Source organism: Malaya genurostris, chromosome 3 (assembly GCF_030247185.1).
Source record: "Malaya genurostris strain Urasoe2022 chromosome 3, Malgen_1.1, whole genome shotgun sequence".
NCBI lineage: Eukaryota > Metazoa > Arthropoda > Insecta > Diptera > Culicidae > Malaya > Malaya genurostris.
The window spans coordinates 113,833,560-113,853,819 of NC_080572.1; the positions used below are offsets into that span (position 1 = coordinate 113,833,560).

General features: G+C 39.2%; 2 protein-coding genes and 1 pseudogene across 2 annotated transcripts; 1 reads left to right on the forward strand and 2 right to left on the reverse strand.

Annotated features, from left to right (window-relative positions):
• Positions 1-5,467: 5,467 nt before the first annotated feature.
• Positions 5,468-6,322, reverse strand: LOC131433930 (putative uncharacterized protein DDB_G0271606). Its single transcript, XM_058600551.1, has one exon. It carries the CDS (start codon positions 6,320-6,322, stop codon positions 5,468-5,470), a length of 855 nt encoding a protein of 284 aa, XP_058456534.1.
• Positions 6,323-6,524: 202 nt separating this feature from the next.
• Positions 6,525-20,260, reverse strand: part of LOC131439660 (uncharacterized) — a 91,680-nt pseudogene continuing 77,944 nt past the window's right edge.
• Positions 17,756-18,550, forward strand: LOC131439662 (uncharacterized). The gene is made up of 2 exons (XM_058610957.1): positions 17,756-18,055; positions 18,206-18,550. The coding sequence occupies exons 1-2, from the start codon at positions 17,769-17,771 to the stop codon at positions 18,246-18,248; spliced, it is 330 nt and encodes a 109-aa protein (XP_058466940.1). The 5' UTR covers positions 17,756-17,768; the 3' UTR covers positions 18,249-18,550.

Consider the following 20,260-nt stretch of genomic DNA (forward strand, 5'->3'; position numbering starts at 1 on the left):
GAGTTAATATGCCTGAACTTACTTGAAAATATTTTTGGGATTTCCATAGAGCGTAGGTGGTCCGGGATTCCACGCACTTCGCGCTGCATGGATGTGTCGAAAAATAAAGTTGAGTCAGGTACATTTAGGAGGCTGACACGGATAGGAATATATCTTGAAGGGTTGATTTCCTGTGACATATGGTTAAAATATACTGTCATGAATTTTGTTTGAGATCGAAGCTCGACTAGTCGTTCGAAATTATTAATTACCATGGGATTCAGCACATCACATCTTATTAGCAGGCGTGATGAAAGCTCCCAAAATCGATCTTTTAATGGAAGAACTCCCGCCAGAACTTCAAGACTCATTGTATGTGTCGAATGCATGCAGCCTAAAGCAATTCGCAAACAACGGTACTGAATTCGCTCAAGTTTGATAATATGAGAATTTGCAGCGGAACGAAAACAAACGCATCCATATTCCATCACTGAAAGTATCGTTGTCTGATACAATTTTATTAGATCTTGCGGATGAGCACCCCACCAAGACCCTGTTATTGTTCGAAGAAAATTTACTCTTTGTTGGCATTTCGTTATCAGATACCTAATGTGTCCTCCCCACGTGCATTTGGAATCAAACCACACCCCGAGGTATTTGAAAGTCAAAACCTGTTCGATTATTCTTCCCATCATATGAAGCTGAAGTTGCGCGGGATCATGCTTTTTTGAAAAGACGACCAGCTCTGTTTTCTCCGCAGAGAATTCGATACCAAGATGAACAGCCCAAACGGACAATTTATCTAAGGTATCTTGCAATGGTTTTTGCAGATCAATAGCTTTGGATCCAGTAACTGAAACCACGCCATCATCTGCCAATTGTCTTAGTGTACATGGGGTTACTAGACAGCTGTCAATGTCATTCACGTAAAAATTATAGAGGAGCGGACTGAGGCATGAGCCTTGCGGTAGACCCATGTAGCTAATTCTGAATGTTGTCAAATCGCCATATGAAAAATGCATGCGTTTCTCTGACAAAAGGTTGTGCAAATAATTATTTATAACCGCTGGGAGTCCATGTTGGTGGAGCTTGTCTGAAAGAACATCAATGGAAACTGAATCAAATGCTCCTTTAATGTCTAAAAATACAGATGCCATTTGTTGCTTTTGAGCGAAGGCAATTTGGATGTCAGACGAAAGTAATGCAAGGCAATCATTCGTCCCTTTATTTCTACGGAAGCCAAACTGAGTATCTGACAACAAACCGTTCGTCTCGACCCAAGTGTCGAGACGTCGTAGAATAATTTTTTCGAACAATTTTCTGATGCAGGACAACATCGCAATGGGTCTATATGAGTTGTGATTGGAAGCTGGTTTCCCCGGCTTTTGAATGGCGATAACTTTCACTTGTCTCCAGTCAGGTGGAACAATATTTTGCTCAAGAAACTTGTTGAACAATTCCAACAAACGTCTTTTTGCGAGGTCGGGCAGATTCTTCACCAAGTTGAATTTAATTCTGTCCAATCCAGGAGCGTTATTGTTACAAGACATGAGTGCTATGGAAAATTCCATCATTGAAAAGGGGCTATCAATGGAATCATCATTTGAAGAAGACTCCCTAACAATGCTATGCGTAGGAACGGAATCTGGACAAACTTTCCTCGCAAAATCAAATATCCATCGATTCGAGTACTCCTCACTCTCATTTCCTACGTTACGATTCCTCATTCGTCTGGCCGTATTCCAAAGAGTGCTCATTGAGGTTTCTCTTGACAAACCTTCCACAAAATGTCTCCAATAGCTGCATTTCTTAACCCGAAGTATGTTCTTGTACTTGGTTTCTAAAACCAAGAATTTTTCAAAATTCTGAGGAGTTCCTCCTCCTCGTTTTAAAAACGTCTTGAAAGCATTTTGTTTCGCGTGTTTAGCATCTGAGCACTCTTTGTCCCACCAAGGATTTGGAGGTCTTCTGTTAGACGATGGACCAAGAAATCGTTTGGTTTGGGCTTGTTCTGCGGCCTCCAGAATCGAACAAACGAGGAAGTCATATTCTTCAAGTGGGGGAAGCTCTTCCATTGAAGTTAAGACACTTGAAATATTACTTTGGTATTTAATCCAGTCAATATTTTTTGTCAAATCATATGGAATATTAACTGAATTAGCAATGCCTTTGTTACTGCTAATTGAGATGATGATTGGTAAATGATCGCTACCATGTAAATCAGGAAATACTTTCCAGGTGCAATCTAGTCGAATTGAAGTCGAACAAAGAGATAAATCTAATGCACTTGGACGTGCAGGAGGTCTTGGGATCCGTGTCATGCTACCCATATTTAGTACCGTCATGCTAAAATTGTCGCAAATATTATATATTAGAGATGATCTGCTATCATTGTAAACGGAACCCCACATCATTCCGTGCGAATTGAAATCTCCTAAAATCAAACGTGGAGCAGGAAGGGCTTCGACAATTTCATTAAGCTGTCGTTGTCCAACTTGAGCTCTTGGAGGAATATATACCGAAGCAATGCAAATGTCCTTTCCTTTAATGTTTATTTGACAAGCAACAACTTCTATACTAGAAGTCGAAGGAATGTTTAATCTATAAAAGGAATAACATTTCTTAATTCCTAAAAGCACTCCACCATACGGGGAGTCTCTGTCGAGACGTATAATGTTAAAGTCATTAAAATTTAAGGCTATGTTTGATGTAAGCCATGTTTCGCACAAAGCAAATACATCACATTTTTGACTATGCAACAAAACTTTAAATGAATCAAGTTTTGGCATGATGCTTCGACAATTTCACTGCAGGACAGTGATTGAATCATTTGCGGCGGATGATAAATTATCCATCAAATGATACAAAACCTGTAAGAGCTGGCCATTGAGCTGATAACTGTTTCAAAAAAGTTCTAGCTATTGGAAGGAATGCTGTTATGATGGTCTTTAGAGGTTCAGAAATATTGAATGCAGCGAAAATCCATTCTACAATTTCCGAAAATTTCAGTAATCCTGTTGGTGAATGTGAAATGGAGCCCACTGGATTATTGTCTTTTCTTGAGCTAGTTCCTGGATTGGTTTGTGAATTTGACAAACCAGGAGGCACAGTTTTTGGTTTTAAATTTGGCTTTTTAGCTTTAACACGGGGATCTTTTTTTGAAGGTATAATTTTAGGTGTCTTTTTTGGTATTTTGTGGTTTGTTAATCTCCTCTTAACAGACCCTTGAGGAGTGACAAACGAGGTATCTTCACTATTTCCGTCAGAGTCAGATTCCTCTGGCTCCGCAAGATTTGAAAAACCATTTTCGGTTTCCAAAGGGGAGACATGTATGACCGTTTTGAGCATTTCTGCATATGTGCGCTTAGACCGTGCTTTTAAAGAAAGCTTCATTTTGTCTTTACGCAGCTTAAATGCAGCGCACACTGAAAGATCATCATGAGGGCTTTCCCCACAATAAACACATTTTTCAACATCTTTATCGCAAAGATTATCCTTATGAGGCCCTTGACATTTGATACATTTGGACTTATTACTACAGTAAGTAGCTGTATGTCCGAATTTTTTACAGTTCGTGCAATTCATAACATGCGGTACGAAAAGCCGAACAGGAAGACGAATTTTATCGATATAGACATGGCTAGGCAATGCAGATCCGGCAAATGTTACGCGAAACGAATCTGAGGGACGATAAGACTTTTTTCCATCGACAATAGATGCTGAGTACAATTGTTTGCACTCGAGTATCTTAACTCCCTAAAGCATGGAGTTTTTAAAACGGCCAACTCCATTTTTAAGTAAATCATCTGCTGTCAGACTTGCTTCAGTCACAACACCGTCAATTTCTACCTCCTTCGATGGAATGTAAACTCGATATTCAATAGCAAATAATTTACAGGTTACAATATCGTTTGCCTGTTTCAAGTCGTTAACTACAACTCGAATTTTATCTCTATTAACCTTACAGATTTCTTTAACTTCAGAGAAATGTGATGTCAAATCCTTTGTAATTTGCATCAAGTTTAAAATCTTTTCTTTTTTTCGAAGATAGACTATCCATGGCCCAGTGGTACCCTGTGGATAATGTTTAGCCCTCGGAGTATTTAAACTTTTACTAGTATCCGGAATCGGATTCGGATGATCTTCCATGAGATCATCCATTACATTAAATTTTTTTTGTAAATTAATAATACCAAAATAAAAACTTATGTTTAGTAAAATTTCAGATATAAGAAATAAAAAATAAATTAAATTAAATCTACCTTGTAGCTGATGTCTCTGTTCCTTTATCGTGAAGAACGACGTGAAGCTCTTCCAACGATTTCCAATTGGCAGTCTTTTGCTGTTTCCAATTGGCAGTCTTCTGCCGTTTACTGCTATCTCAGTTGCTCTGCCGTCGTTGTGAACACCACTGCACTTGCTGTACCTGACCCCAGGTACAGTGCTTTTGCTCTTGGTGGCGATCAAATGCGATGCTTGCAGTGTAGCACCTCGCGATATATGCCGTCTCTTTTGATCCTACGCAGCGTACAAATTCTGGTACCTGGTAGATCAGCACTGGGTTGCTTTAGCACCTCTGTGCCTTTGCACCCCTTCGTCTTCGCACCTTTATGCGATGGCACCTCTGTGACTCGTCACTTCTATGCTCTCGCACCTCTGTGTCTCTACACCTCTGTGCGTATGAACGGGATGGCCTTCGTTGCTAGCTTTCCAGTCGGGAAACGCCCCGAATATTGCGTTTGCTATGGGCAGTTTAACTACCTGAAGCTTAGAATTGTCTCGGTAGCAGCCGTTAACTCACGAGCCAGTACTATCGAAACACAACCTCTTCGCTTGAATGGTTTTTACTGAATGAAGTGGCGCGTTATCTTGGATTACCGAATCGTTAGAGAATATCATCAACAATATGATACGATCAATGAAAACCAAAAAAACATGGAATTTTTTATACATACTCCTTTTCTGAATTTCGATCGAATCGGAATAATAATAATCGGAACGAATTGAAAAATTTCCATTCAGCGTTTCGAACGACTAATGTTTTTAGTGGAGGGTTTCTTTCAATGTTACAATAAAACAAACTGATCGCAATTATACAAAACATCAATAGCTAGTTCAATTCATTTGTTTACATACTTCATACATCTAGTTTACTAGGGGTGTCCTGAACTAATTAACCAGAGTCGTAAAAATAATCAATTCTCCGACCGTGCAGGAAAAAAAACAAATACACTAATTTTTGTCCCTTATCCAAACAACAGAAATTGTTCAATAATAATAGTAACCTTACAAACTAACAGTACTAAAAACCAAAACTTGTTCTACTTTGTTCCATCTTATGCTCGTTATTCTGTTTTTTTTTATGCGAAACGATCATGTGAGTGTTCATCACTTATCATGTTCGCCTGTTACTATCCTAACAATAGGTACTTACGATACGTATATGACATTCACTAGAAAACTCGATCGCTTCGAAAGCTTAGCGCAGCTAGCTCTTGCTACTCGGTGGCATACCGGCAACATTTGGAAGGTTTTTGTAAAATTGCAACAGCTGCTCTGGACTTAAAGCCTGAAGATACAGACTGGGATTCGCATAGATGGCCGAAAGATAGAGAGGATCGAATGGGAATCCTCCGGCAGAAGAGGTTGATTGCGGCGTAGACGACGATGATGCCGGATTTGGCGGTATTGGTATGCGTGTAGTAGCCACTGTTGGTGATGAAGCCCGAGCTATGGTGGCTTGAGCCTGCTTCTGAGCTTGTAATTGCTGTAGCATTTGAAGTTGTTTCTGTTTTTGCTCCTGAATGCGCCTTTGCTCCTGGGCTTGTGCGGCAGCCTTTTGTTGCTGTTCAACGGCAGCCTTCTGTTGCTGTTCGAGTAGTAATTTCTGCTGTTGCTGCATCTGCACTTGCTGAAGAAGTTTGATCTGTTGACTGAGTGGATGTGAAGATGGAGAATCTGATGGTGCTGGATGATGTGAGGATGGCGACGGTGATGATTTTGGTGGCGTCTGGAACTGAGGAGGAATCTGAGGAGGGGTAATTTGCTGAACGGTTTGTGGTGGTTGTTGATGTTGAACGGTCGGTTGGTTTTGGATGTTTGATCTCCGACGTTGGGTTTTCTTAGGGGCTACTGGTGGTTGCTCTGTGAGCGTTCCGAGGAGCTGTGTTAAGCCAGGTATGGATGCTTTTGCTAAACCAGAGGAAGATAAAATACTCGCCACAAGAAGAGGATTTGCCTTTTGTAAATTTGCCAATAGTAACCCTGTCTCAAGCAGAGAATTAGGGTTTGAGCTTGTTCCATTAGAACTGGATGCCGACGAACCGGACGAGGATGGCCCCATAGAGATTTTTGGACTAGGCGCCTTCGGATGTACGGTGGGAGATGCAATTGCTGCGGTTTGTGATGGCACTGCTTCGAATGATTTTTTTCTTTGATTGGAACATGCTTGCTGTGGTGGACTGGTGACATTTGATTGTGTGACTGGCGGAGAAACTTGATTCGGTGCTTGCACCAGTGTGATTTGCAAACTTGGAGCTGTTCTGGGTGTACGGCCAACGTTGTTATCAGCCGAAGCTCGTTTGCGAGATGCTGGCAAAAAGTCAACCAATGCGTGCGTCTTGGCAGACAGATTCTCCACTCGAGGGTTTGTGCTTCCCGTCAAATCAAGCAAATCGGTTACAGTTGCAGAAAGATTTGTTCTAGTGGGAACTGTGAGTATGCTAGGAATTTCCTTCGGATTTCCAAAGATTTGTCCAGTCTTGGCATACATTCCCGGAGTTTGGCACTCTATCGGTGTAGGTATGTACTTTCTTTCGCGTGATCGGGTGTCGTCAGATTGTTTTCCTCGTTGCGGACTAACTTCAGCTGTGATGTTGATGCGCATCGGATTAGGACTGGACTTGGGGCTGTGCTGAGTTATAGCCGAGAAAATGCTTGTTCCGTTAGAAATAGGTGTTACTTCAAGACCACCCTCGCGCAAGATATCTAACTTTCGTTTTTTCATCGGAGGTAGAAGAGATGGAATTGGGCGAATCGATAAACCGGCCTGTTTGGCAGTGTTTGTTTGGTTGGTGAACTTTGTTGGTGTCGATGAATCACTTTCATTGTCGCTATCTACCAGGTCGATTACCTCTGTTGGAGTCTGTACATTTGTTCTGGGAGAACTACTTCCACCAGCAGTATTTCCTAGACCAACCGGGTTTCCGCTTAAACCGGAAGCTAATCCAGCAATGGCTGCCATACCAGCTACGCTTCCGAGTAGGTTCGATGCTATTGGAGTAATTGTTGTAAGACTTTGGCTCCCGAAGAGATTCGTTCCACCGCCAAACAGTGATATATTCTCTTTCTCAAATTGTTTCCCAGATGAACCAGAGCCCTCAGAAGCTGACGCGTTAGTTGCTGCTTTGCGATCGGTCTTCATGCGTACATTGCGTAGGGAAGATGTTTTTGAAGAAGCGTTTGCTCCGCTCGGAGGGTTCGTACTCGAAGTAGTAATCGAAACGGTACCACTAGTGGGGCAAACAGATACTTCCTTGATAGTTAAATCCGGATCAGCATTGGTTGAACGATTCAATGGAAACAGCGTGGCGCTGATGTTATTTTCAAAATTCGATACCTTCGAACCATCAGCAGATGGAGATTCTATATTGATCTCCTGCCCAGATTTATCCTGCTTGAAGCTATATTTGAACTGAGAACTTTCATTAGGTCCACCATTGGAACTTTTGTCGCTTGATTGCACTGTAATTTGCTGAATCTGGATTTGGTTTGTAATTTGAATTTGATTTGTTATATGTTGAGGACTTTGTCCACTGATTTGCTGACTATTTGGTTGCTGATTGCCCTGAGGATGAATAGTAGTCTGATGGACCGTGATGGTAGTGTGTGGCTGATTTATTTGAATCTGTGATGATTGTTGATCTTTTTCATCTATATTTGGACGAACGATCACTGTCAAGGGGACGGACACCGGTGACATCCCCAAGTGAACCCCTGTTGGACTGCCAGTCACCGTACTGCTGTTGCTATTGTTGTTCTCCAACAACGGAGAAAGGGCTTTTCCTCTAACTTTACTTTGTACTTCGGACGACTCATCCTTATTGACTTCCATGCCAACCTTTTCTTCGGGTTCCTTTTTTACCGACACTTCTTCGGTAGCAAGCGACACAGTTTCCTTATTTTCCTTATCTTCCTTAGGTTCAATTTTTACGGAAATTTCTGACTCATTCACATCCCTTTCGATTTTCATTTCGACCGCATCCTTTTCTACTTTGACTTCGACGATGCTTTCTTTGGAGTCATATTCGTGTGGTGTAGGTGAAATTTGACTTTCGTGAGTAGCTTCTTCCTGTTCCTCGATTTCCTTTTTCACAGCCTCGGCAATTTCTCGCTGGTGTTTTTCGTATGGTAGTAGTATCTTCTCATATTTTCTCCTACTCATTATACCGTTTTCACCCCCTGTTCCGTCCAGTATCTGATTCCATTTATCCTTACTGCTAATCTCACTATATCCGCCCATGTTTAGAACACGTGTGTAGATGAGGTATAATTTTACTGAAAATTCAAAGAAAATTAGTGTTACTAAACATTGGTAATAACAATTTGATTCTCATTACCATCTTTCAACGATGCTGCCTGACTGTTTGCATAAGCAAGCGCTTTGTCATCCAGAAATTGCTGCAATCTCTGCATGAAGTCTCGCTCGTCCGCGACCATGCCTTCATTGACCTTGAACAAGTTATCATGTTTCGTCTGTACCTCCGGAAGATTTGACTGAACTTGTTCATCTATTTCGCAAGTAGTAACTTCCGTCTCCTGATCCTCTATACTTTCGTCTTCAAGGCCGCTCTCTTGGTCGGTCTTTTGTTCAGTAAGCAATTTGCTCACTTTCGGTTTCCGGCCAGCCTTCGATTTGCGTCCTTTACCTTGTTTACTCTTGCTCCGAGCCGGTGGTTTTATGACCGGTGGCACCGGTAAAGGCACGGACGGTACAGCAATCGGATCTGCTGCCGGCAGTTTCGTGTGTGCAGCTCGCGCTGGTCGCGGATTGTATCGGGGGGTCGATTGGAGGTCAACTTTTTTCGATGGTGAAACCTGGAAATAATGCAATTATTAGATAATTTAGTCGATGTGTAATTTGCTCCAGAAACATACATTGAATGAATAGTGAAATTTTTTTATCCTCAGTTCTGACGTAGGATAACGTATTTGTTTTCTAAATACGAATACAAACTTAAAATACGGTAAATAACGCCAAACAAATCGTGTTCAGGTTTTGAACACAGCTGTAGATGTTCAAAACCTTAACACTATTTGGCCAAATTTAAACAGGTTCTCAATATCAATATCTACTGACTAAAACATGTTAAATTATACCTTATGATCAATAATGAACCGGAATTTTCATTTTAAAATTTCCGCGCTTGTCCTATCGGTAAACCTTTATTCTCTCAACGTTAGCAACACTTTTATACACATTCTGTCTAATTCGGTCGATTGTTGTGCGGTTTCGACGTCATATTCATAGATCCACAGCTCATCACCAGTTATGATGCATTCGATGAATGTGGGGTCACTATCTGCGTTGGAAATCATTTCTTTGGCCACATCCATACGACGCTGTTTTTAAATGAAATTCAGCTTTTTTGGCACCAGCCGAGAAGCGACGCGTTTCAAACCCAAAACATCAGTTAAAATGTGTTCGGCTGATCCATAAGAGATGCCCAACAACACAGCAATCTCTCTAATCGGTACAGAACGATTTTGCAACACGATTTGCTTCGCCGATTCAATGTCTTCTTCAGTAACAGATGTTGTTGGGTGGTCAGGGATCTCATCATGATCCAAGCTTGTACGACCACCTTTGAAGCGTTTATACCACTCGTATGCTTATGTTTTTCCTAGACACGATTCACCAAAGGCCTTTTCTAACATTTTCAACGTTTCGGAACACTTAAATCCATTTGCAACACAAAATTTGACGCACGCACGTTGTTCTAAATTTTCATCCATTATAAAAATCGCCACACGAAAATTTTTCAACTTCTTTGTATAGACGCCAAACAAAAACTAATCGTACGATATGCGTCTAAATTTGACAGAATGTGTACAAAAGTGTTGCCAACGTTGAGAGAATAAAAGTTTACCGATTGTACAAGCGCGGGAATTTTAAAATGAAAATTCCGGTTCATTTTTTATCATAAGTTATTAATGCATTTAATACATCTCAAGATAATTAGTAAAAGCCCTTGGCATCTTAGAGCATAAGCAGTGTGCCTTAAACATTATATTATTGAATAAAAAAAACTCGAGATATTCACGATTGAGTTCTACCCATTCTTTCACAGGGCGAATTTCGAAAAGGCATTCATAGTAAGACGTATTCACGTCAAAATTATAAGATAAAAATCAACTATCGCGGAGATCCTTTATTGAAAAAATGCAGGATGGGCCATTTAAAGTGGAAGCATCGGGCAACCCAATAACTTTTGACAGAATTGTCAGATCAACTAATGACATACCGCGTTGGAAGTGTCATTTCAAGACAATTTTACCATGGAAAAATGCATACACACCAAAAGAACGCACTGAAAGTGATCAGCTTTATATTCAAAATAACTTGCCAATTGTGAAAACCAAACATGCGTTTCGTTCGAAAAATAAAGTTAAAAGTGCTCCCGGTGATACACTATAAGACGTTTATACGGAAAATTTGTGAGCTATGGTAATGTTAGTAATGCCAGTCATGCATCCAGACAACGAACAAGACGAGCCGAGAACAAATCTCGATGAACATTAGAAAAGGTCCCAAGTGCAAATGACAGTTTATCTTGGTTAACTTTCTCTTTCAATTATTGCTGTAAATTCCAGTAATTTCCAAGCAATTCTACAGTTTCTATCGAAAGTTGATGGTTTTCGCTATTATTCTATGTGAAGTGTTAGATGAAAGGATTGCTGATTGAGCAGTAATACTCGAAAGAGAAAGTAAACAAACAGAAACTCTCATTTGCACTTAGAACCTTTTCTCGTGTTTGTCTTCAAATGCTTCCACTTAAAATGGCCCACCCTATAGTATTAGGAAGAATCAATGTCTGAGCTATACAGGGAATGGGACTTCCCATTTGAGCGTTTCTAAGTATGATTTATCGGATGTGCAACATGTGAGCGAAAATTATCATAATGCAAAATAACTTCATCATGTCTATCTGTGTTATGTGACAGCTTTTCTTGGCTCAAACTCAATTGTCATTGGTAGACCTTTCCTGTGAGTCGTTCACTCGGTTGCACTCAGCGGGTTCCACCGTATATATGCCATGATTATTTTGAACGGTCGTTGATGATAATGCATGGCAGGGGTATTCATACCCCTGCCCGACGTTTTGGATCATCGTAATGGATCCCCTTATCATCACCAGTAACAATCCGAAAAATTTGCAAAAACAAACCTTTTCATTTATACCGTTCATTGGATTGGATTTTGCTCAGTGTTTAGAACTATTATTCTAATTTATTCATAGTAGGCTATAAAGTAAATTTAACAGATCGCTTAAAATTTAAGAACCCGCCCCGAGAATAGATGTTGAAAATCATAAACACCGTTGATGTTGTTGTACGCACGTGAATAAACGGAGTTCGACATCCCTTGGCTTTAATTCACCCAATTGCCTACCTTCCGGATCATTCCCATTGCTTTTGAACGTAATAAATGGATGGCTGAGTAACTTTCAGTGATTTTGCAAGTTCTGCGTTGCGGCCTCTTTCGATTACAATGTTGTGAGATCAGGTTAATCACAAAGAAAAAGTCGCGAGTTTGGATAACCGCCTCAATATTTCTTTGTTCAATGTACTTTTTAAAAATCAAAAAGTCGCGAGTTAAGGTAACCGTCGGAATGTTACCTCAAATAAACGTACATTCTAATCCTTCATCAAATGATATCCAAGCCATTTGTATACTGCAGTTGATGAACCGTTCAACGAGACATCCAGCCGTGGATAAATGCCAGTATAGTCGATTACCTGTTTTGCGTTCCTGACGGAAGCTGGCGTACAAGAAGCTACTACAACTAATACTGGTAGCAATCGGAACCGAGTCGATACTTTGAGGTATTGATACTTTCTTTTAGGAGTCGGGTATTTTTGGTAAAGATACTTTACCTTCCGAGTACCACCCCTAGAATTTGGCCGAAGACACTTAGTACACTGAATGGCGTGATTAAAAGAGGCTGTGCGGTTATACCCGAACCCCTTCTGGAAAAGGTTTGTTTTTTTGTTTGTTTTATTTTATTAGCGACTTTAACCGTTTCTGGTCATTCGCCGCAACATTCTGGAAAAGGTCTTGAATGTTGCACACAGTGGTCATCCAATGGCTGTTAAGATTAAAAGCATACTGTGCGAAAAAGTTTGGTGGCCCAGCATTACTGTGGACGCCGAAGGCATGTAGAATACGCGCTACTATCGGTAGGCCAAAAAATCCTAATGAGACAAGTTTGAAGACTTATCATATCTGTGGATGTCGTAATTGTGGAACGAATAATACGTACGAAAGGAGATACGCGGTTCGATCAAAAAATAAAGTTTACCGTAATCGAATAAGATAACGGTAACCTCGTACTATACGACAGTAATGGGAAAATACTGCGGCGACATGTCACACGGAAGGTGAATGAATTTAAGCTTCAGCGCGTGCACTCACCAATATTTGGCGCAGCAATCCTTGACCACGAATGAGAGCAAGAAACGACTGACATTATTCTGAACGACCATCATTCGATCCCACGACCATCCCGTAATGTTTTGGCTAGATTTAGCAAGCTGTCATTACAGCAAAGTCGTTCAAGAATGGTATGCAGAGAAAGGGGTCAAGTTTGTTCCGAAAAACCTTAACCCACCCAACTGCCCCCAGTTCCGCCCTATTGAGAAATACTGGGCAATCATGAAGAGGAGACTTAAGGCAAAGGAAAAGATTGTTAAAGACATCAATCAGATAACGACCTGGTGGAATAAGATAGCTAAAACGATGGATGAAGAAGGTGTTCGCCGCCTAATGAGCCGTGTTACAGGAAAAATTCGAGGATTCCTTCGAAACCGCGACGAAAAATTTTATCCGTATTTTTCCTTAAAAGTATGAAGAAAACGCTACATTTGTATAAAAAAAGATCTTGAATTCAATCTATATATATAAAAATGGATGTAAGTTTGTATGTTCGTAACGCGATAACTTCGGAACTACTGAACGGATTGCCACCAAACTTGGCACAGGTACTTCTTGTATTTCAGAGATGGTTTAGGGAGCATATTTATATGGAAAGGAGCGTAGCAAGTGTTATAAACAAGGGGGGGTCATGGAAAAATTCATATAACTTGAAAAGAATCGATACGTTTTGAAGACCGTAGAACCATTTTGCATACCTTAGATATGACTATATGGGGGGTGGATGTAGCAAGTGCCTTTAAATAGGGGGGTGAACTGTTTAAAACGGCATAATTCCGGAACTACTGAACGGATTGCCACCAAACTTGTCACAGATACTTCCTGCTCTTCTGAGATGGTCATAAGAATAATTTAATGCGGGAGGGAGCGTATTAAGTGTTCTTAACAGGGGGAGGTCATGAAATAATTTGTCTAATTTGACGAGAATCGATATTTTTTTAATACCATAGAAACATTTTGCATATATTAGATATGATTATATGGGGGGTGGATGTAGCAAGTAGCAGCCTTTAAAAAGGGGGGCGTAATGTTTGTAATGGCATAACTCCGGAATTACTGAACTGATTGCTATCAAATATGGCACATGTACTTCTTGCTCTTCAGAGATTGTTATAAAAATATTTCCATGGGGGTAGGGAGCGTAGCAAGTGTCCTTAACAAAGGTGGTCATTAAAAATATTATCTAATTTGACGAGAATCGGTACTTTTTGAAGACATTTTTCGCACAACTTAGATAAGATTATAAGGATATTCTGTGGGGAGAGGGTGTAGTAAGTGCCTCTGAAAAATGAGTGTAATGTTTGTAACGGCATAACTCTGGAACTATTGCACGAATTGCTATAAAATTTGGTACAGTTATTTCTTGCTCTTCAGAAGTAGTCATAAAGGTATTTTTATAGGGAAGGATGGTAGCAAGTATCATTAACAGGAGGGGCCATGAAAAAAAAATTATAAAATTTGACAAGAATCGATCATTTTTGAAGATCATGCAAACTTTTTCCATACCTTAGATATGATAGATATGAGGAGTGGATGTAGCAAGTGCTTTTAAAAAGGGGGATGTAATGGCATAGCTCCGACACTACCGAACGGATTGCTATCACACTTGGCATAGCTGCTTTTTGTTCTTCAGAGATAGCTGTAAGGGTATTTTCATGGGGGAGAGAGCGTAGCAACTATCCTTTACAGAGGTCATGAAAAATTTTATTTAATTTGACGAGAATCTCTCTAAAAATGAGATGCAATGTTTGTAACGGCGCAACTCCGGAACTACTGAACGGATTGCTATCAAATTTGGCACAAAGAAGCTCTTCAGAAATGATCATTAGGAGGGGTTTTTGAAAATAAATTTTAATCTTCCATTTTTTATAAAACAAGAGAGTGGAAAAATTTCAAGGTCGTATCTTTCTTTGAATAATTTCAAAATATCTGGTTCCATTTTGCCGGGGAATTCAAAGAACCAAGGGAAAATAATCTTTGTCTGCTTATAAACGTGAGTGTATTCAAGTCTCAGCATAACTACAAAACAACTAAACGAATCGCCAGCAAGTTTGGCACATGTACCAAAGGTGGGAATCGATATTTTTTGTAAAGCACAGATACAGTACTCAAGGTAATCATGAAGGAGATCTGTAGTAAGTTCACTGACAAAAAGGAAGTTAAATCAAAATAGATTATAAGGTTATTTTGAGGATGAGAGAGTGGAGTAAGTGCCCCGAACATGGAAAGTGAAAGAGACAATTGATCGGGTTTACGAAAAATTGGTATTTTTTTACGAGTACAGTATATTTCTAGCAACTAATTGAGGTTCACAAAAATATTCACAAGAGTGAGGGGGAATAAGTATTCTCAACATTGATCTGAATTGACGAAATCATACAACCAATGTGCATTTTATTATGTAAATTGGAAAAACTGTCGACTTAAGGTAATGGAAATAAGTTTACAACAACATTTGTATTAACTGAATCATTATTCCATAAGTTTTTCTCTCCGATGAACGGCCAAAATGGTAAAATCTTGGTAAAATAAATTATATAAAAATGTTATTCTATAGTAAGAAATGTAGTTATGATGAACAGCCTTTCGTTATAAAATAATCATTATGAGATGGAAAATTTTGAGCAATTCATGATGTCATAAAATTTTTATAAAGAGGAAAGAGTAGCAAGTGTTAATAGCCATGGAAGCCAAAGGTACTGTAGATCGAATGTGACGAGGAAGTACGGAAGTACGCTACAAGTACATATACATTTGAAACTCGGAGGTTACTAAGAAGGTATTTATAGAGAGAAAGATGTTCTAAATGTTTCTAACGAAGGGTTCAAAAAACAAAATGGACTTAATTTATCGAGAATACCATGAAAATAATGATTCACACTAAGAAATATTCGCAAAATTCGGTAATTTTTTACCGAATTTTCAACAGTAATTGTTGAACTGTCAAACAACTACCGTAAACTGTAAACCAAATGGATCTAACTGATTGTTCGGTAATTTTTTGTTTGTTTTTCTTTGGTTAAAATTCTGGATTTTCGGATTTCAAAAACAACACAAATTTACAAAAACGATTGAAGAAAATTCCAACCTGTTGTGGCTATGGTTTTATTCCACGAAAAAAAGGGTCATATGTTCCGGCTGACCGGAATTATGAGTGCCTTCCAAAACATTCCAAAATCCGTCGAGTTTATCAGAAATTACCCTCGAACGATTTCTGTAGGCAGCAAGTGGAAAAGTGATTTATTATTTTCTGACTATAAGAAAACAAAAAGTTTTTAGTGGTTCTAATGTTTTAAAAACTTTAGCACCTGTACCTCAATCCATTAGATGTACTCTTCAAGAATTTTTTTTGTTTGGTTAATAAAAATACACTTACTGAAAATTTTAATAACTGTTTGACAGTTAGTTTAACGACAAAACTGATTGTCATCACAGAAGTTCGGTTATTGGAAGATAATTTTACCATACGCACAGTATGGTTTTTACCGTACTCGGCGGTTATTCAGATTTCCGGTAAAAAATTACATAATTATTGTAAAATATAACTCTTGTACCGAAATATCGTTCATTTCTATAGATTACCGAAATTTCTCAAAGGATTAATTCTTAGTGTGTTATTTTGAGATCTGAGATGGGACACTGATCATTCGCAGTCTGAACATGGACGGAGTATTGTTCATCGGGTTGCCATCTAAGTTATGTTTCACTACAATCAGAGTATTTCACTAAGCAGGACAACTTCGAGAATTTTTTTCGGCCTTCCCTTCACGAAACATTTCCGAGCAACGCCGGGTAATTCAGCTAGTAATAAATAACTGAAATACAGGCAATTGTCTTTGTTCCAATTCTATCTGAAGCAAGCTTTATGAGGAGTTGGAGTCTCGTTGGACTAGTTTTACTGAAGCATTTTTTAATAAACATGCCTACATGCCTACATCCCATAGAATCCTTCCACTTCGCGTAAAGTAACAACACTTTTTTTATATATGAAGTAATGCATGTAGTATGTCGTTCAACAAACGTTCAACCTCCAACAAGATCTAACCGCTTTCTCAGAGGGATATTAAGAAAATTAAATCACTGGAATGAAAATCAATTTACGCCATCAGTAAGAAAACGGCACGAACTTATTTATACACCTATTATATTTAAAAAATTCAAATACTTTTATACATTAAACCACTTTTATATGTGGTTTACATTCGAATTTTTAGAATGCACTTCTATATAGAAAACAAAGATGTATTCCACATCAAAACTTTTGGGCCCACCTTTCTTAAGCAATGTTGAAACATTACAAGATAAAATCAAGCAACCCTTACCTTATTGTACGAATAGTCAGATACATCGGAATCATTGGTTTCGCTTTCTTCTGAGATGCCTTCCTTCTTCACAACATGCGTCGACGAGTCCGACAGGGTCTTCTTTCGTTTGCCGCGCGGTCGTCCTTTCAGTTTGGGCGCCAAATGATTGCACAGTAGTTCGTGGGTTTCCAGTTCCGGATAGTCGAAGGTGTCCTTGCAGAACATGACCCGCATGTTGGGTGTAGTGACCACGAAGCCACTAAGCGTCTGCACCAACGTGTTTCGTAGCCACTCATCGTTGACACCTTCCAGGCGCTTTAGTGCGGCTCGGTAGCGACAGTAGCGTGGAAAACTCAAAACTGCCACTTTGGAGGCAATGTTTTCGGCTAGAAAATAGAAAAAAACGCATATCAATAAAATGATTTAGACAAGTGCAGTATTTCGGGACTACGCGAAGGAGAAATTAGTCATTCATTTTACCAACTTCTATCTGTCGAACTTGAATTGTTTGTGTGCTCGCGGTACATTTTCTGTCGATGAGGCGAGTTTGCGTTTATTTTAAAATATTGAATTTCTGTTTGTTTTCGTGAAGAACCTGTTGTTACAGTGAAGATATTTCTGTTTCGATAACGTGTAAGCTACTGAAATGTTGGAACGGAAGAAAGTAGATCATCGAATTACACCGAGGTTGACTGTGAGTAGCACGTTCAGTTAATTTGCAAAATGAGAATCGTACATTAGTATACTGCCGTTTGTGCGAGTGAGTTGTAATAATGACGAGACTTGGAAGCTCCGATCTACACATAAGTTCTTTTCTAATAATTTTGTGCGTTATTTGCACATTTGCCACCGTAGGACAAGCTTCAATATTCTATACCAGTCATACGATTCCGGTTCCACGGTACCGATCCTACTATGATTCCGTTGGAGAACAGAAACTAACCAATAACCGGTACGAGGCGAGTGTCATCGTGCAGGGAGACATTCTATTGACGAAACAATGCGAATGCATTCCGCGCTACCAGTGTCGTTCCCCTCGAAACATTGTCAATTTGAAAACGTAAGTAGACCATCCGAGAAACACACTTAATACAATAGATGTAGATGAAATTCTCGCTGGAAGTCATGATGTTATTTATAGTAATGATACATAATTATTCCAAAACATCTCATTTCGGGTTTTCTTGTTTCTCGCTACCAATTTCCACAGTCGCGACTGCCATCACCATGGAAAAGTGTGCTGCGAAAATTAGAAGCGAAGATGAGATGAACGAAGTCTCTGACACGCGAACATGACCACTCGGGACAAGCCAGACTATCACAACACTATACGGTGCATGTGTTTCACATCAGTCTCATTTTTCCGCCGTATTCAAGTGTTTAATAGACGATTATGTCTAGTCGGCGTTCGTTCAAATAAATATCCCGCTTCGCATTAATTGCATTGAATAACGAAAACAAAACAAACGAAAATTAATACGCTATCACGAGAAGACTGTGCTGCATTGTTTTAACCTAAATATTCCCAACAAAACGCGAAAGAAAACTGACCCGAGTGCTTTTCCTTGTCGACATCGGTAAAGTCCAGGGAGGCATTTTTACTGAGAAAGCGGGCAGTGCCAGTGGGATCTTTGGCGTTGTGTTTGTTGTATGCCGTCCGAAGGCCCCAGTTCCACTGAAGATCCACCGAGAGCCAGGTTAGCAGATCATCCGCACGAAGAATCACTTTGTCGGAAATGGCCAGCACTTCGTCCTGGAACGAAAAGAGTAGACAAATTAAGTTGCTATTAAATTGTTTTGGTTTTTGGCTGCTTAGTGATGAGTAAATAAAATAACAAATGCATTGTTCAGTGAAGAATAATTGTCATTTTTCATGAATTGTAATAATCAGTTATTATATTCTATTGTACTTTGTTTTGTTAGAAATTGCGGTTTAACAGTCGGTCTAATATTATGTGTTTAGTTTTTTTTTTTTTGATATTCCAATCCAGAAAACGGACACTTGTTAGGATATAATTTTATTTAATTGCTGTATGCATAAAGTTTACTCGAGGCATACGAACAAAATTATGATTCACGTCTTATATTTATGGCCAAACGCTAAATGACACGGAAAATAACTTTCTTTGGAATGAAACATGAATATTTCATTTGCGTAGGACTACGTGTTTGTCTTCTATATAGGAGTGCAAACTCAAAAATCGGAAAATAAAACCATGTCAGGTTTTGAACATCTACAGCTCAAACAGTTTTAAACAAATTTGCGGTATCAATACAGCATGAAATTTAAAACTAAGACTTTGGAACTGAATCCTTATTCTAGATTTTGGAACTAAAGTTGGGAGCTGGTTTCTTGGCAAGATTTCGGAACTGAATTTTGAGTCTCAATTTAAGTTCGGCATTCGTATTCAGAATTCCGATTCGGGAATTCAACATCAGAATTCTGGAACAAAATTCAAGATACGAATTCTAAAACTCAGAAATTCGGGAATTGACTTCTGAACCATGCTTTGCTTCCTGAATTCAGTTCCGGAGTTTTTTTCCAGAATTCAGGTTCAGAATTTAGAATCAGCAAGCTGGAATGGTATTCGGAACTAAATTTTAGAACTGAATTCAGTTCCTTAATACAGGTTTGGAATTTAAGTTTAGAATTCAGTTCTAGAATTAAACTCGGATCCTGGATTCCGAAAACAAGTTCAATTCAGGAACTGAAGCAGTATAAGTTTCGGAAGTTTGAAAAAAGCATGTCTTATTCGTATTCACATCCTCCAGTTATGTCTCTAACATCAAGCCTTCTTCAAATCTCAATTTTATTCATCCATGTATTGTTCTAGCGGTGTTCCAATATTTCTACACCACTTTTAAACCACAATTTGTCCCCGGGCTTGCGATTCAATGCATATGGCACTAGTCAGACAAGCCAGTTGTCGTATGTTCTTGAGCCCCAAGCTGGAAGAATTTTTAGTGTCAGTAGGATCGTAGTCCCAGCCATGCCATGGTTCTGTACGAAAGACAATCGGCTGCGAAGTCTGTTGAAACAGGTTCAAATTCTACTACAAATGGGAATGTAGGGGAAAAGCATTATAAAAGCGCTCCTGGTGACCAAAACGCCTTCTTCCTGGTTTAAGTATTTAAGACTTTTCTGAACAAAAATTTTATCACTAACACTATCTTTCCGTAAGATCTTTCTGCCTGGCAGTAGTGGTTTGTTGGAAAATATGAAAAAACTGAAAATATCATTAGGCAGCTTTTCGATGTAAGGTTT

What these genes read in the sequence shown, in the direction of transcription:
- LOC131433930 (XM_058600551.1), bottom strand. Translation starts at nt 6,322, where the DNA reads ATGGGGCCATCCTCGTCCGGTTCGTCGGCATCCAGTTCTAATGGAACA.
- LOC131439662 (XM_058610957.1), top strand. Translation starts at nt 17,769, where the DNA reads ATGACGAGACTTGGAAGCTCCGATCTACACATAAGTTCTTTTCTAATA. An exon ending in AACATTGTCAATTTGAAAAC is followed by an intron (nt 18,056 to 18,205) that starts GTAAGTAGACCA and finishes CAATTTCCACAG; the next exon opens with TCGCGACTGCCATCACCATG.